Source organism: Cervus elaphus, chromosome 12 (assembly GCF_910594005.1).
Source record: "Cervus elaphus chromosome 12, mCerEla1.1, whole genome shotgun sequence".
In the NCBI taxonomy this organism is placed as follows: Eukaryota; Metazoa; Chordata; class Mammalia; order Artiodactyla; family Cervidae; genus Cervus; species Cervus elaphus.
The window spans coordinates 41,161,843-41,188,251 of NC_057826.1; the positions used below are offsets into that span (position 1 = coordinate 41,161,843).

The following is a 26,409-nucleotide window of genomic DNA, read 5'->3' on the forward strand; positions in this document are numbered from 1 at the left end:
AATTAATTTTAATTCTTAGACCTTAAAAGAGTCTGTAGAGAAGAAGGTATCCTTTTTGTTTGGAAAAGGAGGATTTAGGAGAGTTACAATGGAACATTCAGCCCTTTGCTTTATAATAGCAGAGAAAAGGAGACAAATGTTCCAGAGTTAGTATAATCAGGCTGCTTAGTGTTTTCTGCCTGGATGCTCAAAGAGCAGGGCTTATGATTTCCCCCATTCTGTGGCAAAATAAGCAACATGGAAATGAGTTTCTTTTGCTTTGGGGGGGGAAAAAAACACTTAAAAGCTAATTCCTTGGGAGTACAGCAATTACATTTCTTAAGCTGATGTATTAAAAAACTGTAGCTGGTTAACACTACAGATAAACTGACAGCATAGAAATACCCTGAGAAAATCAACGTATTATGCTCACATGGAATTGTTAACCATTCAATGTAAATTCTGCACTATCCTTAAGTGACACAGCACTAATTTATTCCTTGAACCTTTGGAAATTTTTGTAGAAAACCTTCCTCCCTCCAATCAGAAATACCTGGACTTCTCTTTTTCTAGATCTTGGTGTGAGCAACCTGAAATCCCCCAGAATGCTTTTTGCCTCAACTTTGTGTTAAGCTGACCTCAGATCACTGTTCTTACTTGGTGAGGGAAAAAGCTCATATTATCTTCATCAATACCATGGCTTACCAACAGGTAGAAAATTCTAGTCTCTTTTGATGTCTTGGCTGATTTAATAAATCATGTACAACTTACACATAGACACTGTGTCAAGTGTTAGAAGACTTGGGTTTGGATCTTGGTTCTGTTCCTAATCAGCTTTACAATCCTGAGAAAATCATCTCATTTATGAAAGAAGTCCAACAGAAATGACTTCAAAAGATTTTGGGAGGGGGGGACGTAAATGAGACAATGTATATGAAAGCACTTTATGTAAAATACAAATGTCTATTTTACATTAATTGTCTAGAGGTAAGGTTATATTATTTGGAGCAGAAAGTAACTCACAAGTCAATTATTTTAATCCTCTCGTTCTACAGCAAGCGTTTCCTAGGCAAACTAGGGCACAGAGAAGCCAAGTACTTTCTCCAAGGTCACACAGCTACTAGTGGTAATGATAGTATCAAAATGTGAACCTGGACTATTCCAAACAGGTTTTCTTTCTGCCACTGCAGGGAACACATTAGAAGGAAAAAGGACCTGGGAATCTTGGTCTTTAAAAAACAATATTAGAAATCATAAAATGAAAAATGCCAATACACTTCAAAGAAAGAGTATATACAGAATATACTTCCTTTGTGAGGACACATGAAACTGCACATGTGCAGATGGTAAGTCACTCTGAGCATCTATTGTTCATTTCCACATAAAAGGAAAGCTATAAAAGTTGACCATAGCTCCTCTGGCAAAGAGCAAGATTTACTACAGACTTTATAATTGGATACAAGCATGAGAGGTCCTCAGAATCAAAGACAAGCCAGTAGGATACATTTTAAATAGAGCCCGCTCTGACCACAGTTCCAGAAGGCCCAAAGTAATTTGTGGTGTTGTGGCCACATGCCACTATTTCAAGTCAATTTCCCACAACTTGACGTTTCAGTTTCCTGACTGCTCTCCAAAACAAGGGTGGACTTTGTGCATTAAACTTCCCTAGCTTCATCAGAGCTAGGATTTTGGAAAGAGAGAAAAAGAAGCTCATAAAAATTAGTAGGGATTTAGAGCTGGTGATTTTGTGTATTGTTAAAATACTGGTGATGAGGAACGTCAAACAACCAAGTCTCATCTTGGCTCCACTGTCTTTGGGATTGTCCGCCTCAGTCTTGGCAGGATTAGGATCAAAACTGTCTCAGGTACAGATTCTAGGGCCAACTTCTAACTTTTATCAAACACATACATAAACACACACACTCACAGAGTGCTTATGTATAGATAGATAGGTAGACCATTTTAGCTCTAGTTTATAGGACCAAATCTAGAAATGACAAATCAAGTTGTAGAGGGAGTAATAAGCCAAACTTCTTTTCCAACAATGAATAAGCACCAACCGACTATATTTCAACTCCTTCATGTATTTGCTGATAGTTACTAATAAAAATAGAAAAAATTAATATTCATAGAGCTCTTATAATGTGCCAGGCATTTGTCTAAGAGCATTACAGGTTTCCTTACTCTCTATACTACCTTATAAAGTAGAACTATTACTTTTTCCATGTATAAAACAAGGACACTGAGGTACCAGGAAGTAAAGTAACTTGCTGAAGGTTATGGAAATAGGAAGTGGTAGCATGGGGTCTAAATCCTGGTATCTGGAGCCAGACTAGTACCAAGAAGGCATCATCTCAATAGATTCCCCCAATATTTTTCTGTTTCTTTCCCAACATCAACCCAATTCTAATTCATTAGGTTGCATGAGACTACACGGTAGTCCATGTATTCCAGAGGAAAACATTCCTAAGAAACCAAATCAAATCAAGAAGAAAATAAAATGCATCTATTGCTAATTTGAAAATGTAAAACTTAAGCAGATTAAACAGCTTAGTTGCCTCATTTATAACAGATGTGGCAGATCATGAGCAGTTAGAGACTTCTATCTCACTGCTATAATTTTAAGACAAACAAAAATGATTACATAGAACACAGGCTTTTGACAAAATGATTTCAAAGAAAAAACTCTCATCTTACCTCACATATAATGAAATGGGTACCACTGTATTAAGGATAATAATATATGACCAGAATGTTAAGAATCCTGAGAACACAGAGTTCTTCTCTCCTTCATTCCAAAAGAGGAAAGTTCTAAATTGGTCCCCAACTTGATTCTCCCAGATTGAATTTCCAATCGCAAGAATAGTTCCCAAGCATATCAGAAACCCAAAAATCTGAAATGAGTATAGAAGTCCAGTTAAGGTTAACTTGAATCCCAACTAGTCATATCAACACAATGCAATTACACTTCTAATTCCAATTGTTATTTGAAAATCAAGCTATACAAAGCTCATCTAACTGATCATCAATCATACGAGTAAAATGTAATATGCTTACATTGGGAACTTGGCTAAATGTTTTACATATACATTTTCTTACTTAATTCTCCCATTGACTTTCTAAGATAGGAAAAAACATTCACACTTTACAGGCCAAAAACAAAATAAAAAACAGACAGGTTATATAACTTGTTTATGGCCACAATGCTGATAACTTCACATCCTCTATTTGTGAAGTATGCATGTGTTTAAGTGGCTTCCAGAGATTAAGGGCTTCTCAGGTGGTGCAGTGGTAAAGAATCTGCTGCCAATGCAGGAGACACAAGAGACATGGGTTCCCTACCTGGGTCGGGAAGATCCCCTGCAGTAGGAAATGGCAACCCACTCCAGTATTCTTGCCTGGAAAATTCCATGGACAGAGAAGCCTAGAGGGCTACAGTCCATGGGCTCACAAAGAGTCGGACATGATTGAGTGCACACACACATACACACACACACACACACACACACACACAGAGAAGTACAAGAAGATCATATGTCCTGACTTGCTCTAGTCAGTTCCAGTTTACATCTACTGTCCAGCTGAAATATTAACAGTATTCCCTTCTTTCACCTTCAAAAGCATCCTGGTGAATGATAAATTATACGGTAACCCAAGGCACAAAAGCAAAAGGAAGAAAACATCAGTAATAAAAGATAGTCTCAGACTAGTCAAGTCTCTTGGCTATAGATCTAGCTGCACAATGTTTACTTGAAGTCAACAAGAAAGATAAGGGTTAGTTAAAATACTGCATGACATACACTAAAACTTTTACGGTTACTTTTGAGATTCAAAAAAAAAGTAGAAAGCAACCTCAAAATTGTTAGCCAACTCCTACAATTGCAAATACTCTATCAGTATTAGTGAAGCAAACATTCTGGAGGTAACGAGGCCCCAAATGCAAAATCTCCAAAAACAAATTCCATAAGAAGAATGAAGATTTCTGAAAGAAATCTCATCAGAATGTAAGAAACATATTAAAATAATAATTGTGATATTGCCTAATTTTGTTATAATAACTTACCCATAGTACTAGAGTATTCATCAGTCTATCAATGCTTGTCCTCTTAAACTTTGTCTTACCACTGTTCTGCATTAGTTTAGTGTCAGGACCTGCAAAAGAAAAAAGGAAAGAAAAATAACTTTGAAATGATTACAGTATGTATTATTATTATTAATTTCTAAGAACATAAAATGTTCCTGAAAGGAAAACAATGTTTTTCCAAAATAATTTGAGTTTTATTAAGGGTAGGATTATTAAGTTGTTTATGATGATGGAATTCCAGTTGAGCTATTTCAAATCCTAAAAGATGATGCTGTGAAAGTGCTGCACTCAATATGTCAGCAAATTTGGAAAACTCAGCAGTGGCCATAAGACTGGAAAAGGTCAGTTTTCATCCCAATCCCAAAGAAAGGTAATGCCAAAGAATGCTCAAACTACTGCACAATTGTACTCATCTCACATGCTAGTCAAGTAGTGCTTAAAATTCTCCAAGCCAGGCTTCAGAAATACGTGAACTGTGAACTTCCAGATGTTCAAGCTGGTTTTAGAAAAGGCAGAGGAACCACAGATCAAATTGCCAACATCCAATGGATCATCGAAAAAGCAAGAGAGTTCCAGAAAACCATCTATTTCTGCTTTATTGACTATGCCAAAGCCTTTGACTTTGTGGATCACAATAAACTGTGGAAAATTCTGAAAGAGATAGGAATACCAGATGACCTGACTTGCCTCTTGAGAAATCTGTATGTAGGTCAGGAAGCAACAGTTAGAATTGGACATGGAACAACAGACTGGTCCCAAATAGGAAAAGGAGTACATCAAGGCTATATATTGTCACCCTGCTTATTTAACTTATATGCAGAGTACATCCTGAGAAACGCTGGGCAGGAAGAAGCATAAGCTGGAATCAAGATTGCTGGGAGAAATATCAATAATCTCAGATATGCAGATTACACCACCCTTAGGGCAGAAAGCAAAGAGGAACTTAAGAGCCTCTTGGTGAAAGTGAAAGAGGAGAGTGAAAAAGTTGGCTTAAAGCTCGACATTCAGAAAACTAAGATCATGGCATCCAGTCCTATCACTTCATGGCAAATAGATGGGGATACAGTGGAAACAGTGGCTGACTTTATTTTGGGGGGCTCCAAAATCACTGCAGATGGCGACTGCAGCCATGAAATTAAAAGATGCTTAGTCCTTGAAAGGAAAGTTATGATCAACCTAGACAGCATGTTAAAAAGCAGAGACATTACTTTGTCAACAATTGTCCGTCTAGCCAAAGCTATGGCTTTCCCAGTGCTCATGTATGGATGTGACAGTTGGACCATAAAGAAAGCTGGGCACGAAAGAATTGATGCTTTTGAACTGTGGTGTTGGAGAAGATTCTTGAGAGTCCCTTGGACTACAAGGAGATCCAACCAGTCCATCCCAAATGAGATCAGTCCTGAGTGTTCATTGGAAGGACTGATGTTGAAGCTGGAATGCCAATACTTTGGCCACCTGATGTGAAGAGCTGCCTCACTTGAAAAGACCCTGATACTGGGAAAGATTGAGGGCAGGAGGAGAAGGGGACGATGCAGGATGAGATGGTTGGATGGCATCACCAACTCAAAGGACATGGGTTTGGGTGGACTCCGGGAGTTGGTGAGGGACAGGGAGGCCTGGCGTGCTGCGGTTCATGGGGTCGCAAAGAGTCAGACACAACTGTGCGACTGAACTGAACTGATGATGAAACAACTGATTCTCAACTGGTGTCTTTAATATCAACCCTGGAAACTGCAAGAGAATTGATCCCCTTAGAATGCGATAAATCTAGACATAATTTGTAGCTAAAAGGTTTAAGAATTGCTATTTTCCAAAAGTCTATGTATGGATGTGCTTATAGTTTGAAGCAAATAAAGTCAATCAAATGGAGGAATGATTTGGAAATGTTTAAAAGAATGTAGTAATAAACACAACTCAGAACACTGAAGTCAAAAATGGAAAGTTAAGAAAAGAAATCAAATGCTGGATTTGTTTCCCAAAAAAGAGTTTTGGTGGCTTTAATGGAGAAACTCCAGTAACTCCAAACAATACAACAGCAAGTAATTTAAACCTTTATTGGGTATTGCACACTGTTTATATGATATGCATTTTTGTAAGGGCAAGAATTGTCTTAAATATGGTGTTGAGATTTATTTCAAGTAATCCTTTTAAACCCCATGTTAAATATTTACTAACTGCCTTGTTCAAGAAATTCTAAGAATATTATTAGCTGCTTAGATTATTAGATGACTAACAAAGAATATTAGATTATACTGCTAAGTAAATTCCTTATAAACAAAGATGCTCAATAGAAGTGATCACATTTTAATTATATCTGATTTCCCTAGTCTTCCCTCTCTACCCCATCTTCCCACAATTACCACCAATCCATGTACCCACTTAATAGAGGAGGAGAGGGGGAAGGAGAGAAAGGAGAGAAAGGGGGTACACATGGAATTATACATCATTCTAGAAGTCAAGAAACAATGGGAACATCCCTAAAAGACTCCTTTACTTAAATGACAAACTGGAGTAAAGACTGGGGTCTCATAACAATTCAGTCTTGAGTTAGAAATTGTACCCCAGTGTCCTTTTCCCAGCCAATGCTGGGCAAAGAAGACCACCCACTTTTTCCAAGAATCGTTTATTAAAATCATCTGGACATTGAGGGTGGGAAGCATTTCTTTTAGTAAAGATCACAAAGGGCAAATAAAGTTTGTGATTGCTAAAAGCTGAAATATTGACAGACCCGCTTTGTGCTAAAAATTTACATTTCTTAGGCATACATACACACAGACTAACAAAGAATCTGCTTAATGAGTTCTTAAGTACTTATTTAAATATAGCCACAGATGTTGATATACACATCTCTTCTTCCCCTCATAGTCAAGATTTTGAAAGAATTTTCTATACCCTTCAGCCTCTGATTCTTTGTCTCCAACTCATTTCTCAAGCTAGTTTCTGAGCCAATCACTCCACCAAACAGATCCAGCATTGTCATCTATATCCTCCATGCCTTCTTTGACCTCTCAGCAGACTTCAACACTGTTGACTACTTCATCCTTTTGAAACACACTCTTCCCTTAGCTTCTGTTCTGCTTTTCCTCCCACCTCTTTGATAACTTCTTCTTTGTCTTCCATTATGCTCACTCCTTTCTTCTCAACCATTAAACAGTGAGACTTCTTAAGAATTAAGTACAGACCATCTTCTCTTCCTTCTCAACCCATCTTCCCTGAGAAATCTAAGATCATAGCTCCAATTAACAACTGTAGACCAAATGTGTATCTTCAGCTCAGATGGCTCCTCTGAGCTCTAAACTTATATATTTCATTGTCTATATGATATCTTCCCCTGGATCTTTCTAAGGCCCCTCACGTGGCCCTTGTCCAGCCTAGCCTGTGTTCTTTCTCCAGGGTTCCTTATCTCAATGAACGGCACCACTCTCCATTCAGTTGTGAAAGGTGGAAGAAACCTCAGAGTCTAATCTATCCCATGACTCCCACTCTAATGCAAAGTATCATCATCTCTCAACTTGACTGTATGTAGGAAAAGCCCAGCAATTTTGTCTCCTGCATCTGCTACCATCCTATGTATACACTTCTTCCTGGATCCTACTGACCAACTTTAAAAATATTACAGGCAAAAGCAAAACTTTCCAGTTTAATGCATGCACACATCATCTGTGTGAAAAATTCACAATGGCTTCTCAATGCTCTCAAGATAAAGACCAAAATTCTGGATACAGACGATAAGGGTCGTGCATGGTCCAACTTCTATGCCTGTCTCTAGGCACACGCCCACCTCCATTCTCCAAGTTTTCCAAGCTCCACACTGGCCTTAAGCTTTGCTTTTTTTTAACCTCCCCAGCCTCATTCCCACCATAGAGCCTTTGCCTATGGTGTGCCTTTTAGCTAGCTTATTCTTTCCCCTCAGATTCCTCCACCATATACTCTTGTGAGTTCATGTTCTTTTTCTTCAGAGTACTTTTCTCAGTTTGATATTATACACTCATTACTATAATTATTTAAGAGTAATGTCTTTCTTTCCTACATGACTCAAATCACATGAGTGAAGGGACTGCACTTTTTTTGATCACATTCTTGCAAAAAAGTAAGTAGCATAGTGCCTGCCACATAGCAGGTACCCAGTAAGTAATTGTTTAATGAATGAATTTTTTTATTAAGTACCTACAATGTTTTAGGAAATATCTACACGTGCTTTTCACATATTATTATCTCACTAATGCTTAAAACAAGCCAATAAATTAGGTATTATTATCCTTATGTCACGAACAATGAAACTGAGGATTAAAGAATTTAAGTAACTTGCCTGAGGTTTCTTTTTTTTTTTTTGGCCTGTAAGCATCAGAGTCAAAATTAGAACCCAGATACATCTAATTCTAAAGCTTTTGCTCTTAACCACTATTTTTAAAGACATATGAAATAGTCCATTAATTCATTAACTCACTGACTCATTCAATCAGTGTGTAAGACTATGACTCATTCAGAGTTCAAACAGGAACTAGATGACACACCTAACAAGGATTATTAGAGGAAGGTATACTTATAAAGAGACTCTTCACAAAAGTCCTGGTGGGTGTACAGGAGGTACAGGAGAAGTAAAATGTTAACACAGTAACGAAGCACTTCCTGGCAATCAAGATGTTTCTTCATCTATCCTAGAAGGGAGACGTGAAGGGAGGGGTGGTTATTATACCCTAAAGGAGAGGGTTGTGCAAAGTTTGCAGCTTCTAAAGGAAGGGTGACTTTATGTTGAGGGACCCAGCCAGCTTTTTAAGGGAGGCAGCTGGGGAAATAAATGCCATGACCTCAGTCTTCTGCCTTTGATTTCTTCCCAGGGATCCACAGAGACAGGACCAAAGCTCAAGGAAACCTGAGTGTAAACCATGCAGGTCAGCCTCCCAGGTTAGAGAGAGGAGGGTGAAACGGTAAGAGCAGATCTGCAGGGGCAAGTGGAACACAGCCAGCACAAAAACCTACTATGCACCAAGATGGTGCTGATTCCTATGGACTCCTTACCTGGGTAAGACTTCTACCCTTAGAAACAGCACTTTCTCCTGTCGTGAGTTAAAAGAAAAGCCATTCCCGGGAGGCATGGCCTAGCTGTTAATGTATATTAGGAAATCTTCATAAATTATAGATTTGTAAAGTAAACCTTGTTTATGTCAACTACACTTCTTACACAATCCTTAAGGGCAGGTATAACTAGAGTACTAATACAGAAAGAAGAGTTAATTTGTTTGCGATAACTTTCATAAGATCTAAGTGTTCACATGGACCTAGTTCCCGAAATTAGATGTCTCAAGACTTAGGGTGCTGAGACACTCCGTTGAACTCTAGCACTGACGAAATCAATCATTCCTCTGCCTGCAATTATTCTAATTAAGCTTTCTATTAATACTTGTGCCTAGATGAAAGTTAATATAGGCATGCTCTGCTTTATAAATATATTAGTAAATAAATGCTCTGCCAGTGAACATTAAGGTCACATCACAAAAGAGGGTGATTCCCCATTTCTCCCTGCCAAGATCCAAGAGCAGTACATTATCCCAACTCTTGGCCTATGGAGCAGAGAGTGTGCTCTGAATTGTTGCCAAAAGAAGGGAGAAGCAGGAAAGGAAGGAAAATAGCAATTGTGAGGCATTTTCTTCCATATGCACTGCCTCTCTGAGCCTTTATAGTGATTCTCTAATGTACAATACCCACATTACAGCAGAGAAAACTAAAGCTTAGGACTTTTAAGTAACCACGGTTTAACATCCTTCAGCTGGTAAACAAATCCGAACCCAGATCTGTCCAACCCAAATTCTATGAACTTTCTGTTATACTGTTTCGGAGGGGGACCTGTTCAACTTACCACTCCACTTTCTTCTATGTAGGAGCATTTCCACACAAAGCCAACATGATGAAGGAAAACCTGATCTCTGAGCGGCTCACAGCAGCTGTCCTAACATAACATGCTATAGCTGAACCACTGTCCTGAATGAGTCATTCCAAACAAGATCACACAAATGCAAACAAAACTTTGGGTTACAGCCCACTCCTAGGATGATACACTTCCACTTCTCCAATGACAGGCAACAAACTGAGAAGGTCTTTCTCATCAGAGGACCTTGAAGGGCTTCGCTGGTGGTCCAGTGGTTAAGAATCTGCCTGCCACGAAGGAGACACAGGTTCTATCCCTGATCCAGGAAGATCCCACACGTGGCGGAGCAACTAAGCTTGTGTGCCATGAGTACTGAATCCATACTCTAGAGCCCAGGAGCCACAACTACGGAAGCCCACACACCCTAGAGCCTATGCTCTGCAACAAGAGAGGCCATCGCAATGAGAAGCCTGCACACATAGAAACTAGAGAGTAATCCCCACTCATCACAACTAGAGAAAAATGAAGCAATGAAGCAGCACAGCCAGAAAACAATAAAAGTAAGTAAAATTATTAAAAATAACAATAATAAAAGAGACCTTCAAGAAATCTCTTCATTAAGTGTGACAATTGAAGTGGGAAGATAAAGAGAGGTTAATGTATAAGACAAGCATGCTTTTTCTCAATACAAGATGCAAAATAAGGAAATATATAATCAAGGGTTTATTCCCCTGACTAAAGAATGAAAGCATCGGATGAAAACATTATGAAACCAGATTCATCCCCAGATAAAATGACATATACTGCCTCATTTCTAGGGATTTCTCAAGTCCTTATAATGGCAATGCCCCAACAGTGAGAGCCTTGCTAACACTCACAGCTGAGAATATTTAGGAGGAATTCAGAGGATTTTTCTAGATTTGGAACACTTTTGAGTCCTTAATGAACATTTTGTTGTTGCTGAAGGAAGTCAGTTAAGAACATTCCAATTTTGATTGCACATATAGTCAATGGGCCCAAAATACATCTTAATTTGGTGTCACAAGAAACAGGATTTTAAAAAGTCAAGGGCTGGCAATAGAAGCCATGAGTAAAAATTGAGAGGCTTTATGAAATGATGCTACTGTAAGCTTCCTTGGCAAGACAGTGCCACCTTGGGCCCTTTAGAGATAAATTAGAGACAGGAAAAGTAGCAGCAGGAAGAGTAAGAGACGCTCCCCTTCCTCCCTCAAGCCCTACCCCCACCTCCAGCCTGCACAGTCCTTCCAGAATCTGCTGTCCTGCTGACAAACAGTAGAAGAAGCTCTGAAGTATACACAGGAACAACTCCAGGATCTTTAACAAGGCTTTTCCAAAAGGATTGCTTGAAATTGGCGAACTACAAAATCAACACCAGAGCCAGGACTCTTTCATGCTTGTCCTCCACTTTAAAGGCAGGCTGATTAATACATATAATGATAGGGATGATTGAGATGGGGTTAGAGAATAAGAAAATAAACATTAGGTATCTAGCATCTGAGTGATTAAGGCCCATGCACTCTCAAGAGTAAGTTCACGATGTTAGTGGTTCCTCACAGAGTAGGGCCAGGCACACTGCTTCTAGAGCAGCGGCGTCTTACCCTGGGGCTCTACACTCTGCGGTCAACTTGGAAGGGCACTTTGCATGCTCATCCAACCTGGACAGCCATAGACTGTGCCCATGCAGTTCTCAGGAAGGGTTCACCCATGACAGACCCTGGGGAGTCCACTGTACCTGCAAAAATAACCATTCCAAAGCACCAGCTGGTATTTCTCAGGACACAGCCCCGCAGGATTATCTTCTCATTGTTGAGGGAGTGCTTGCTGCCCTTCCAAGAGAGAACTCCGGTGAATTTATCTAACTTGTTGTTAGGCGCCTCACACACAACAATCCCTGTAAAATACAAGAAACAAACATCTTTATGCCTCACCTCGAACTCTCTTTAGAAGCCTGCAATAATGTGTTAGCAGCCTACTTCTGACATACAGTTCATTTTCCTTCTCTTTTCAACAGCCCAGTGTCATATATGAAAAAGTGAAAGTGTTAGTCACTCAGGTGTGTCCGACTCTGTGAACCCCATGGACTGTAGCCTGCTGGTTCTTCTGTCCATGAAATTCTCCAGGCAAGAATACTGGAGTAGACTGCCATACCGTTTTCGACACACACACACACAAAGTCATGCTAGGAAAAATCACCTGGGGCTGGGTACAAATGTTGTGAAACATGATTTTCTGCACTGTCCAAACAAGAATAGAAACCCCAAGAGCCATGGGATGTTTTTTCCTTTAAAAAACAGTGACTTTTCTCTACTTTTGGTTTGAAACAAATGATTTTTGGAAAGACAAAGCAGGGGTGATTCTAAAAGTTTTTATTTCATCTTTTTTTTATTATTATTTAATATAACTTTCACACAGGTTAAGAGGCATACTTCTAGTTTCACAACCAAAGTTAATTGGGTCTTTCCAGGCTTATAATCAGAATTTCGGGTTCCTACTATACTCCACCCACAGGAAACCTGGGCCTTTTTTGCCCCATGTGCCTGAGAATGCATGTGATTCCTTTCAGCTCTTCCATGCTTCTTATCTTGATTAGATTCAGACTTCTGGGGACTCTCAGAGGCACCATATAACTTGCCCCAAACTGTCCAAAAGATGTTTCTAGTTTTTTTTGTTTTTTAATACCACTTCCACTCCAAACTAAGGGCATGCCCATTCCAAATCAATGAATCAATTTGTTCCATTATTTCAATAAGAAAATACACTCTTTTGTGTTGACCTCAAAGGCTAATGGAATCACCTACACTGGTCGGATTCAGAGTTTCTTTTCCCTTTTCTGCCACCCTGATATTTGGCTAATTCTGCTTGTAACACTTTCACTTTAGATCTTTCTTGTTCTATTGCAGCATGAAGTGAAGTTACCTGTATTCTATTCATACTTATCACTTTAGTTTTTCATCAGTCAATAAAATTAATTTACTCTTCAAAAAAAAAAAAAAAAAAAAGAAAATACACTCTTAGGATGAGGGTTCTCTTGATAGAAAAAGAAACCAGAAATAATCTTTCACTGACTTTGTCATAAAGTATATCTATTAGATTTAAGTACATTTGCACTGCACATAGTTGGGGTTAACTTTTTGAGTACAAAGATTTGAAAGACAGAGGGACAGAAGAAGGAAAAGAGAGGAAAGGAATGAAAAAGATAATTGAGAATAGATCCAAACAAGATTCAAGCCAGCCAGGGGTACCATTGGTGTGTACAAAATTCTCTCCCCAAAACAATAAAGATACATTTATTTAATCAGAAACCGAAAGGGTATTTTGCAACATAGAAAGCAACATTTGGAAAATAAAAAAGGGAAGTATGTCTTTAGCACTGACTGAAGGGAAGAGAGACCAGCGGGCCTACAGAACTTCCGTATTGCACTGTTACACCCCCATCAAACACCTCCTGAACTTAGAGACTTCTTACCTGACTCCCTTCCTTCCCAGGATGATAGGTTTTTCTTTTAAAGCTCATAGACATAGGTGATGGGAGCATCTCTGGTGGCTCAGACAGTAAAGAATCTGCCTGCAATGCAGGAGAGTCGGGTTCGATCCCTGGGTTGAGAAAATCCCCTGCAGAAAGAAATGCTGCCTACACCAGTATTTTTGCCTGGAGAATCCCATGGACAGAGGAGCCTGATGGGCTACAGTCCATAACGTCTCAAAGTTGGACACGACTGAGCAACTAACACTACAACAAACCTAGATGACGGCAACCAGTTTTCACATGACCTGATCACTCCTAACCAACCAGATTACTAAAGTGAATAGACCTTGCTTGAAAAAACAAACAAAACCCTGAAAGGAATGAGAGACTCCAAGGGCTCAGGTTGCTTTTCCGACTCCATCTACCTTTCCCCAGAATCACTGAAGTATTGCCACCAAAACATCCCGACTGGGACACACACTGGCTTCTTCCCAGACATCTACTGCTAACTGTGAGTGTGCTGGCAGAAGGATTTGGATGAGGCTAAATAATCCATACAAAGTCACTTTTTATATGAACAGAAATGGCTAAGTCCTCGTTTGCTCCTATTATAGCATATCACAGATATTCAAAAGTAAGTAAAAACTGATTTCAACTGGCCCAAGTTATTTGACAACTCCATTGTGGAAGAGGAGACTTTTTCTAAACTCTAAGATTCAACATCTTTTTTTGTTGAGCAATAATCAATGTTCACAAATTTTATAGAACCTTGAATTAGGCATCCCTAGCAAAACCTACATAAAATAATGGGTCCATAGCAAACTTTCAAGCTTATTCCAGATTCAAGACTCAATTTCTCCGGCTTCAAACTTGGCCACTAAAAAAAAAAAAAAAATGTGCTTTGGGCAAAAACAATAAGATACACAGTCCCTGCCAACAGGAATATAAAAAACAGGCTCATTTGGTCATTTTTATTGTCGCAAGCAAAGACTGACATGGAGGCAAATATGCCTTGAACATGCTGGCTGGCTCCTCTCTGGCCCCAAGGTTCATCCATTTCTGGCCTGACAACAAGGGTGTGGTTCTAGACAGGAACAGACAGTAAGGCCAAGGGGCTATGCCTCAGTTTTTGGAGGCCCAGCACCAATTCAGTCATTCTGGAAGAGTATGAGCCCAGTGGTTTAAGTACATACTAAACACAGGGCCTAGTGAAAATAAAGTGGCATGAACAAAGCCAAGATACTTTTTTTTAATCTTTAGAAGTGCTCAGCTTCCCTTTTAGTCCTGTTAGCACAAAACACAAGTTTTCCAATGTTTTTTCTTCCTCTTTCCAAAAGGGGTAAACAGGCTCCTTTTAATGGAGCACTGTATTCACTTCTGTATCCCCATAACCTATCATACTACCTACATAATAGGAACTTAATAAATATTTGTTGGAGAGATGGATAGAAAGATGATTTCAAGAGAGAGCTGGGAAGGTGATGTGGGTATCTGAGCAGATCTAAGATGAATGAAAGAAGTGGTGGTATATTTCCATGGTAATAATGATAAAGGGTCTAGCCACAGTGGGCCACTTAAGTTGGCCTAACTCTGAAGGGATACAAATAGATCTGAGAACACTGAAAATAAAGTAGGCAACTTCAAGCATGTTAGAAGCAAGCAAGAATATATCCCTGCCATAAAGCACAATAAGGATTAGAGAAAAACTGTAGGACCCTTCTTCCCTTTGCTAACTGAATCAAAGAATAAGTGGCAGGCAACAATTTGACAATGGATGAGAAAACAGTTTAGAAAAAAGAGCATTGTTTCTCACATAGCTATTCACGGAACACATGTACAGAGAACAAAATCATCTTTAATGAGCAATAAAACAACTGGGGAAAAAATCATGTCAATTATGAAGTATAAATGTAATGAAACTAGTCAGTCACAGTTGTTTGCTTCTCTGAAATAAACAGACGTGAAAGCAGATAGCAGTTCATCCAGTTTGCAATCACACAGAAATACTCGAGGCCTGTACCAAACAAAATCTACAAGATTTCACTCTGAACCCTCTTGGCATTCTAAATTTAGTCAGCTGGACTGTTAGTTAATTAACAACCTAATAATGTTCTCAAACTAAAGTGTTCCACTGTAGAGTCGAAATCTATAGTTTATCATGAAAATGGAATTCAGTGTCCCATATTTCAAGATTTTTCCAGAGTACTTGACTTTATTTCTTTATGGATATTATCATTGTTAGCAATGCTTCTTGATTATCTGCACTCCAACTCTTCTCGAAGACAATTAGCTATTGAATTAAGACATCGCTGCCGTTCAAGAGTGCTCTAGCCAAGCGTTTATTAGAGTTTAGAAGACTGCCCTCTACTGTTGCCCTGATGATTGTGATAAATATTTTTTTCTTGGAAAGAAAAATGTCACCTTCCCATTTTCTAAAACCTCATTACTCTTCAACCATAAGCCTCAGCTACCCATCATCATCACCATAATGGCCACATCAACACCAGCAGTAAAGAAAAAAGTTCTTTTCTTCACAAGGCTTCTGCGTCTCACACAGTCACGTCAGCTCTGCTACTGAGCTGTTCTTCTATCCAGGTGAATGAAAAACTGATCTGGTAAGTTTAAAAAGTCACAAGATTCTAACAAAGACTTTCTGTGTGTTTGGATTTTTTTAACCAAAAAGAGATGCTTGTTTTTCTGTGTTTTAATTACACACATGCTCTTCTTTAGAAAGAACCACAAAAATACACAAAGATTCCTTAAATAAAGAGTCAACCTTTCCCTGCTTCACAACTCAGTATTAACAGTCATACAAAATATGTAAACTTGTCATTGTTGCAAAAAAACAGATCTTAGTCCAGTAACAATATGCAAAAGATTCTTAAACACATTTAGACAATTTACATCCGGGGCTTTCCCCAAGGCATAAGACTGACCAGTTTACAAATGTATAATTGAAACTATTTCCAGTTATTTATAAAAACTTGTCAATTCCTAAAAGACTTCAAAATGAAAAATCAAGATCCACTCTATTTTTATACTTTTTATAATATTAGGCCAAGTTATATATCATTTTTTATACAATTCAACAGACTACATATCAATTTTTCTGATGTTTGAAATGTATAAAAATATTTATATGAGAACTTTTCAAATAAATGGATTTACCTACCAAAACCCAACTCCGTCGTGTGTGTACTGGTTTCTATGTTTGGCCAACTCTTCTATAAACTCTTGTCAGGGATCCTGACGTTCAAGATCACTGAGAACTTTGCTACTTTTTAAAAAACATGGTGATATCCTCTGGGTCCTGGATGGACTTGATCTCCAGAATTTAATTTTGCACTTTCAGGTTTAAAGTATTCTTAAAATTAAAATCTTACCCTGATCGGGAGCTAAGCAGTCATGCTGATTCCCCTGACTCTCCAATGCTGCCTTTTTGTTTGCAATTTAGAGCCTCTCATGTAAGGCTTTGCCAGTTGTCCTAGCTTCATATTCTACTTCTTCCACTTAGTAACCATGTGACCTTGGGGAACTTATTCAATTTATCTGGGTCTCGGTTTCCTTGCCCATAAATTGGAAGTAATAGTAACCTCTTCCTCCTGGGGCTGTAAGGATTTAATAAAATAAAATGTGCAATTACTTAGCATGGTGCCTGGTACATAGTGACTACTTGTTCATGTGTCAACATCATGGGTAGGCCTGGGAACTTTAGGACTTTTATCTAATTAAAGGTTTCTTTGAGGATGAGTTCTTGTTCAAATCCGTCTTCTCCCCAGGGCTATAAGTGCTATGAAAGCAAGGCCTGGGTCTGACTTGTTAACCACTGTATCTCCGGGCTTAGCAAATCCCTAGGTTTTGTGTTAAATACACATTTAGTAAGTAAATGAACAGGTGACCAAGTGAATGGATAAAAGAAAAAAAAAAAGAAAGAAAGCTCATGCCATGCCTTAAGAGGTCACCAACAAGTTGCTGTCCTTGGGTTTAAGAGCAAAAGTGGGGAGGCAGGGAGACTTACAAGAGACATCCTAAGGCCTTCCCACCTCAGTTTTGATGCTTGCTCTTGTCCCCAGTTTGGAGTTCCCAATGGGGGCTTCTTGGGTTAGGACTGGGAAACTCGGGTAATCAGCTACTTAGAAGATATGATATGTCCTTTTGATACAGGACTGAAACTGTAGTTCGGTGCTAAAGATAGTAGTATGACACAAATCTCAGGAGAAAAAATACATGGTAACTAGAAGCAAAACCAAGACCTTACTCAGATTTGCCCAGATGTCACAAGCTAAAAGATACACACAGCAAAGGCAGAAAGGGCATGCCTCACACATCTGTCTGATCTATCAGACCTTGCCATAGCCAGGCAGGGCACTTCCAGATGTACACAATGCTGACATCATACTTTTAATTTAAGCTAAAGGATACAGTGTGTGTTGTGTGCTCAGTAGTTCAGTCCTGTTTGACTCTTTTGTGACCCTATGGACTGTAACCCACCAGGCAAGAATGGGATTTCCCAGGCAAGAATACTGGAGTGGTTGCCGTTTCCCCCTCCAGGGGATCTTTCCGACCCAGGGACCCAACTCATGTCTCCTGCATCTCCTGCATCAGCAGGTGGATTCTTTACCACTTAACCATCTGGGAAACCTAAAGGATGCAATATCTGGTTTTAATGCCTATGATTGAAAGAAATTTTTTTAGCCCTGAGAGGAAAACTTGAAATCTATTGAATCCCATTATGACAACGGTTAACAGAGGAGACCTAAAAGAGGGGATAGGAAAACAATGGAGGAGAAGTATCAAAAGAATCTTGATAGTACATGTGAAGATATGTTGTAATTCTACATACTTTGTATTGTAACTTGTCCTTAGAAGTGCTTAATGATAAACTTGACGTGATATGTCATGCATGCTCAGTTGTATCCAACTCTTTGCGACTCCATGGACTGTAGCCCGCCAGGCTCCCCGTCCGTGGAATTTTCCAGGCAGGAATACTAGCGTGGGTAGCCATTTCCTCCTCCAGGTGATCTTCCTGACCCAGCGACTGAATCTACATCTGCTGTGTCTTTTGCACTGGGAGGCGGATTCTTTACCACCATGCCACCATAAAATTAATAAACTAATAATACAGAGAGAGTGATGAAAATAGAAAAGATTTTAAAATAATAGAAAAAAGAGAATTCAGATAGAGGAAATAAATAAACTATTAAAAACAAAGAGTGAAAGAGAAAGATGCAAAGAGAATAGTTAAAAATAATGCAAAAAGGGAGGAAAGAAAAACGATAGCTAGAATCATGAGAGAAATGTGTGTATATAGTAGAAGTATTGGTGTGTGGGCGTGTATGTCAGAGAGGTAGGGAAAGAATGAAATTAAAACTAAGGCTTAAAAACTAGGAAATGAAGGAAAAGTTGAAGGCTATAAGAAAGCAAAAGCAATTGCGGGAAAGATTTGGGGTTTGTTAACTGTTCCAACTCTTTCAAAGACTTTTCCACATATTGTATCACTCCCTTGGTCTTTAAATTTGGCTGCTAAGAGGGGAGACTAATTTTCATATTCTATCGAATTTATTTCCCCTTAATCCCTCTATTCATTTTTCAGATGTTTTCTTGGAAATAGGAAGTCATATTTTAATATGGCTAAACCCATAGAACATCCTGTTGCCTTGAATGTTATGGTAGATTGAAATTCAACCCAAGATTTAAGAAGAAAAAGTAAATTTAGCAGAGATCTGATATTTAGCCCAGAAGTGTACCTGCCTCATAAATTTGGCATTACATGTTCTCCGAAAAGTGATCACAGTTTATGTATAAATGAAAGACAATAGAGGTCTGTGTTGCCTTTATTGGCAAAAACTATTATATATTAGAGGTTTTGTGACTTACCTATGTTATGTGAAGCAAATGCAGGCCACAACTATTAAGTGATAATTATGAATACACTTTTAAAGTAAATTTTATTAAGTATTAATAAAGACTTTATCTGTATATATATACATACACATACACACACACACACACACACACACACACACACACACACACACAGAAGTCCTTTAATCTCTCTGGACCTGTTATTCCATCTGTGATAAAAGAACTATTTTAGGTGAAGAAGTATTTTCTGCTTTAGCCCAAGCATCACCACTTGTATTGGTTTAAATTTCAGACTTCTGTGTTCAACTCTGTTTGGTGGAAAGATTCTGAGGAAAGTCATTATAAAACCACCACAGCAGATGGCCCCTTTCCCAGCCACTGCCCTCCAAGAGAAGGGGACCCCGCACTCTTGCTTTGTCTTACAAATTCCCATCAGGAAGCCTCTTCTTCACCCATCACTTCATACTCCACCCCCAGCCCCTTACCTTACGCCCCTCCTTTGCTCTCCCATGTCTTTTGGGGCCTGAGGCTGATCCTGTCCCCCACTCTCTGGCACCTGTCACCATTTATTCATGCATTCATCAAGGACTTATTGAGCAATCACTCTGTGCCATGCTTTGTTCCAGGGACTTGGCATTTATCAGTGACCAAAACAGAGATCCCTGTTCGGCTCACACTGCAGCAGGTAGAGACAGACAATAAATAACAAGCAGAAAATAAGCACTTTGTAGAGTATGCCAGATGGTGATAAGTGCTATGAGAAAAAGAAATAGTAAAGCAGGCCAGGGAGGATTGAGAGGGGTATGAGGAGTCATGTTGAGAAGGCAGATTCTTGGCCCCATTCCTGCAGTTCCCAGTAAGAAATCTACCTAATCCAGCATGTCCCTTTATACACAATCCTGGAATTGACCTCTGGTCACGGGGTGTGGCAGAAACAGCACTCAACTCAACTCCATACTCATTTCCTCCCTTGCAGTTAGGTCAGGCCCATGTGACTCATGCTGGCCATGCTGGCCAATGAAACGTAAGAGGAAGAGCAGTTAAAAGTTAGCTTGTCTCTTTCATCTCATCCTTACTCTGACGTGCTCACCTTAAGGGCCATTAGTCTAGGCATCAAAGCTACAAGATGAAGAAGGCCATCCAACCTGCATCAGATATGACATGAGGAAGAAATAAACTTCTACTGTTTATGCCACTATGATTTCAGGGTTGTTTGTAACTAAATCACAGCGCAGGCTATCTGTGCCAGTATCTATGAAAGAAAACGAGCTTGCAATTATAACATAATTTTCTGCTTTTTAACAGTAAAGTAAGCAAGAAGTCATGAATTTTTACCTCCTCATAGATTAACAGAGGTGTAAAGGTACACTTCTGTCAGAAAAGAAATGAGTAAATTACATTTAGGTTGCCCTTTTAGGACTCTATGAATATTCCGTGACGTGTTTTAAGCAAGTGTTTTGATTCATGAACACAATTTACTTTTTTGGATTCACATAACAGTAAAATTTCATTGAAAAAATTACTTAGTAGAAAATGTGTAATTTATTTTAATCTAATCAAAATATTTCTTGGGCCATTCAGTTTCCTGGCTATTCCCCTGACTTAAATCTCAAACTGGAGGAATACTTTTTTTCTGTAAACACTTGTTACAATGGCACTCATTTAAGAAAGATTAAAATATTAACAGTATCCAGATGGAGTCTACAAGCAAATGCAAAGCACAAGCAATAGGAGCTCTAAGTTGTGCCCTGAGAAACTTTCAAATGTAAAGCTGTCTGTGCTCTAACTCACGGGATCATGCTTGTCCACATTTTCCTTTAGTAGACTCCAAAGAAAACATTTAGAAAGATAGCCTCAAACTCATAAATATGGGTTAATAAATAAAACAAATCTGTATGGAAATATTGATATCCAAGTCCAGATACAAATGTGTATAAAGCAAGAGACCATTGAGGGGGTGTCAGGAAGACCCCATAGATTCTCCAATCACCTATCAGGATGCCCGAAGTCCTACCATTAATTATTTTTCCTTTGACTAGAAGAATTTTGCTACTCTGTGACAGCTTTAATAGAAAAGAATAAGACACAGATGGAGTAGAATAGGCAGAGGAGACCATGCTGAGGAGCATGGGACTGGGTTGAATGATGTGAAGATGGTGATAACAAATCCCTGGTCTAAAATAAAGGGCAACAGTTGACAACTGATTAATAAATTATAATATTCTTCTTGAACACCTATTATCTTTAAGATATTATACCAGGCATTCTGAAAGACACAGAACTAAATGAGGCAGAATTACTGTCTTCATCAAATCTGTAGTCTAGGGTTTGGCCTTTGTTATGGAGCCAGAGAATGCATGGCTAGTTAGAGCTAGAAATAGGAGTGTGGCCTGTTACTCATCCTCAGCAAGTCTGTATGAGGCTCCAGGGAGACCCAGGTCAGGCAAATGAAGGGTATTATGGGACCAGAGGGAATGAGGTCTAGAGAAGGAAAAACAAGAATGAAAGGAACAATGAACTGATACAGCCATTCTCCCCTTGTTAAACACTTTTACCCTTAAGCGTGAGAAGAGATCACAGGCTTTGATGCTTGGAGAATTTTATGTCCTTCCACCAAATAAGAAGAAACATAAATTGAATTTCATATAACTATTTTGTTACATGGCTTTGTTACAAAAGCCTTTTGGTTTTGAGGTCTGTCTTTTTCAGTTTTAAACACTTACCATCAAACTTCGCGAGTCTGCTAGTATCTGCTCCAAGTTCTGAGGTAACTGAGAGCGCGTGGCGCACCTTAAGGTTTGTTTCCCTGTGAAATTAATTGACATGACATAAACTTGTAAATGAAACAGCCCAACAGTATCTTATACAAAGCAATCAGGGGCATTTCCGCAATTTTAGCACATGCAAAATCCAACACAAGAGATTCAGGAAACTCCCTCTGAATGTCACTCGCACCTCCCACACTATCTCGGGAAAGTGGACAAGTCTTTGCAGACTCCTAAGGGTTAGCATTCCATCCACAGCACATCTCTGTAACAACAGTGATCTGTTTGGCTATTTGGAAAAACAGAGGACGTATTAATAATAAATATGGTTGCATTAGAACATTCTTAGACATCATGCGTGGGTTACAAAACACATTAGGAATAGGAACACAGTTGCCAGTTAAAGAAGGTCAGTATCACTCCAGAATCTGGTATCTATGCAGAAGTTTTACTTGTAAGAGATGGTCATAGCTAATTTCACAGTAGCTGAAATACAAATGGGAAAAGGAATACAGCTTTCTTTTTCTTGAAGAATCAAGCCAAGAATCCCATACATCTAGAACCATAAAACTAGACAGGAACTAAGTAGATCACAAGGAGCTGGTCATCTTCCAAGCAAGACCATGTATACGTTGGACAGATGGCTGTCTGGTACTCATGAAATGACCAGCAGTGAAGATTCTATGGCCATCACTCAAGTCTCCTTAGGAGTTTGTCATGTCAGTTTCCTCACTGAGTTCAACCAAATTCTCTTCTACCATAGCTTAAGAGAATCTGTCCGAGTTTAGTCTTTACAGAAATGTTTAGTAGTGGGTTCAGTAGTAGTGGGTCAACAAATATCGATTGAATACATACCACAGTCACCCATGAAACTCAATGCAGCCCTGAAGGTTACTGTCCTCTTGAGGAAAACAAGTGGTAGGTAAAAAAGCAAATATCACCTTTTGGAAGTGCATGCCAAACCATGAAAAACTGAACTTAGAGAACTGAGCAGATACCTGAGACTTGATTTAATCTAAACTTCTCCATGATTAAGTTTCACAATGATGTTATGGCAATAAGAACTGAATCCAAGGAATGCCCATTAGCCAAACAGCTTTCTGCAGAAAACATTAAGCTGAATGTATAATTGAAATAACTTTGTTCAAGTCATTTAGATCTTATTGATCTAAATCTACAAATTCTAAGAGGCAGAGATGAGTAAAGACAGTCAAAAATAACTTCATAATTGAGGCAGAAACTGAGTTGGGCTTGATGGAAAAGAATGAGACAGTGGTGTTGAGATTAAAAGACAAATGTTTGCCCTTTAAACGACTTTTCAAATAATTTAAACAATCACACCAACTGGACCAGACAGCTCTCATTCCTCAGCCCTATTCCATATATGCTGTCACTCATCAAAGTTCATCATCATGTTAATTTATTTCCTCAGGATTCTAATATCTCACTTCCATATTCAGACATGGAAACTAAAGAGGAAGAATAATCACACAGAGTCCTCACTGATAAATTTTTTTTCCCAAAACTCCTGATTTTTTTCTCAAATAATATTTTTTAATCTGTAAAAGAAGTACAAATGACAATATAAAATAACACATGCATAAAGGATCTGAACAGACACTTCACTAAAAAAGAAATACAGTGATAAACAAAAAAAAAAATTTTCACTATCATTTCTCACTAGGGAAATGCAAATTAAAACCATAATGAGATACTTCTACATGCCTACTGTATAAATACTACTACTACTACATGCCTACTATCTGAACTATCTGAAATTAAAGATTGATCATACCAGGATAGAGAGTCACTGAAAATCTCATATACTAATAGTGACATCTAAAATGGTACAGTCACTTTGGTCAATATCTTGATAAATTTCAAAATGATTTTCAACATAAGAAACAATACAGGAAGATCCTTTTCACCTTTTAGTCAACTTCTCCCATGGTACCATCTCACGAAACTGTATCACAATATCACAACCAGGATACCGACATTAATAGTCAAGATACGGAACACTTCAATCAACACGAGGATTCCTCTGGGTTCCGTTTATGGACATACCACCTTCTCTGCCTCCTCCAACCCATCTTAAACTCATGGCAATCCCTAATCTGTTATCTATTTCTCTAATTTTATAGAAATGTTATATAAATGAAATAATACAGTATGTGACCTTCTGATATTTACTTTTTTCACTCAATATGATTCTGTGAAGATACATTCAGGTTGTTGCATATATCAATAGTTTATTCCTCTTTGTTACTCAGTAATATTCCACAATATGGATATTCCAGTTTGTTCAACCATTCGCCTGGTGACAGACATATAAGTTGTTTCTAGTTGCAGATATTACAAATAAAGCTGCCCTAAACGTTTGTATACAAATTTTTGTGTAAGCATAAGTCATTTCTCTGGGATAAATGCCAGGTAATGAAACTGCTGGATTATACAGGAGCTACATGTTTAGCTTTTTAAGAAACTGCCACACTGTTTTCCAGGGTGATTGTAGCATTTTATATTCTCACCAGCAATGTGTAAGTGATTCAGTTTCTCAACATTCTTGCCAGCATTTGGAGTCCTCACTATTTTTTATTTTGGTTATTCTGATAGGATAAGTGGGAAGTGATACATCATTGTTGTTTTAACTTTAATATCCCAATGACTAATGTTGTTGAGCATCTTTTCATGTACTTATTTGCCATCTGTAAGTTATCTTCGGTGACCTGTCCCTTAATATCATTTGTCAGTTTTCTAATTGGATTTTTTTTACTGTGGAGTTTTAAATATTTTTCATATATTCAAGATACAAGTCCTTTGTCAGATATATAGGTTGCAAGTATTTTCTCCTAGTCTGTAACTTTTATTTTCATACTCTTAACAGAGTCTTTTGCACAGAAAAAAAAAAAAACTTAACATGACCAAGTCCAGTTTGTCAAATTTTCCTTTTATGCATTATGCTTTTGGGGTCAAATCTAAGAACTCTTTGACTAGCTTTAAATCTTCAAGACTTTCTACTATGTTTTTTCTAAAGGTTTTATAGTTTTATGTTTTATATTTGAATTGTTTCCTTAACAATAACAGGACTACTCAAATTATTTCGTACTGGATGAGTTCTGACTGTTTTTCGATGAAGTAGTCCATTTACTCTAGGTTGTTAATGTGTATAGAGTTATACATAGTATCTCCATATCTTTTTGATGACTTCAGGATCTATTATAATACTCCCTGGTTCATTCATGATATTGTTAACTTGTATCTTTTCTTTTCTTCCCCAGTCTTCTTAAAGTTTGTCTATTTTACTGATGTTTTCAAAGAACTAGCTCTTTGTTTCTTTTTCTATATTCTTTTTCTATTTTCAAATTCATTGATTTTTTTTCTCTTTGCTCCTTCCTTCTACTTGCTTTGGTTTATTTTGCTATTTTCTAGGTTATGAATGGAAGATCTGATCATTGGTTTGAGGCTTTTTTTCTCTTTTCAAGTATATACACGTACAGCTATAAATTTTCCTCTTAGCACTATTTTAGCTTCTGCCAAACCAAGGGTAGGATCACACAGGCTGATCTCTATTTGGATATCTCAGTACAGCAATGATTTAGAAGGAAGTGGTTAAAACCATGGGCTCTTTTGTCAAGCTGCCAGGTTTGAGTCCTGGTTTCATTCATTAGAAGTTTGGTGCAAATTCTTTAATCTCTCCAAGCTTTCGTTTCCTTGCCTATACAACAGGGCTTATAGTACCTATGTCAGGATTAAATGACAGAATCCATCTCAAGCACATGCTTTAAAATGTAAGTGTTCAATAAATGTTTTTAATGTCAGACAGACTAACTGAATCCATTGAAATGAAATTACTATATGATCTATAGCTAAATTCCAAATTAGCGTCTGTCAAAACTGCATTCTACTTCATTTCTCTCTTCTCTCTCTACATCCTCACTTGACCAAGTTCCAAAAGTTGCCTTATAAAGTAACACCAGTTCTTCTTTCTTCAAGAGATCTTGATTGCCACTCCTCTCATTTTCCTTAGAAAAGCACTTGAAATTAAAAACAAATAAACAAAGAAACCCTTTCAGGGAATCTCAGTGAAGAATCCCTATGTAAACTACATCTTACTCACATATATAGTTAGCTCATTGTTCCTGAAATAAATTCAAGAGAAAAGACAGAGTTTTAACAAGATGCAAAGTAACTAGCAAATGGACTAAGCGGGACTTCCTTGATGGCCCAGTGGCTAAGACTTCACCTTCCAATGCAGGGGGTGCAGATTTAATCCCTGGTCAGGGGCTAAGATCCCATGTGCCTCACAGCCAAAACCCACCAACACATAAAACAGAAGCAGTACTGTAATAAATTCAATAAA

At 38.3% G+C, this 26,409-nt stretch overlaps 1 protein-coding gene across 5 annotated transcripts in view; it reads right to left on the reverse strand.

Moving 5' to 3' along the window:
- The window catches only part of ATP8B4 (ATPase phospholipid transporting 8B4 (putative)), a 265,518-nt gene that overhangs the window by 109,403 nt on the left and 129,706 nt on the right, over window positions 1-26,409 (reverse strand). For all 5 annotated transcript variants that reach the window (XM_043920126.1, XM_043920124.1, XM_043920122.1 and 2 more), the window contains exons 9-12: window positions 22,005-22,087; window positions 11,683-11,841; window positions 4,043-4,131; window positions 2,677-2,873 (exon numbers count right to left, since the gene is read on the reverse strand). In XM_043920126.1, coding sequence (XP_043776061.1) covers window positions 2,677-2,873; window positions 4,043-4,131; window positions 11,683-11,841; window positions 22,005-22,087 — 528 coding nt within the window. The remainder of the gene's footprint in view (window positions 1-2,676; window positions 2,874-4,042; window positions 4,132-11,682; window positions 11,842-22,004; window positions 22,088-26,409) is intronic.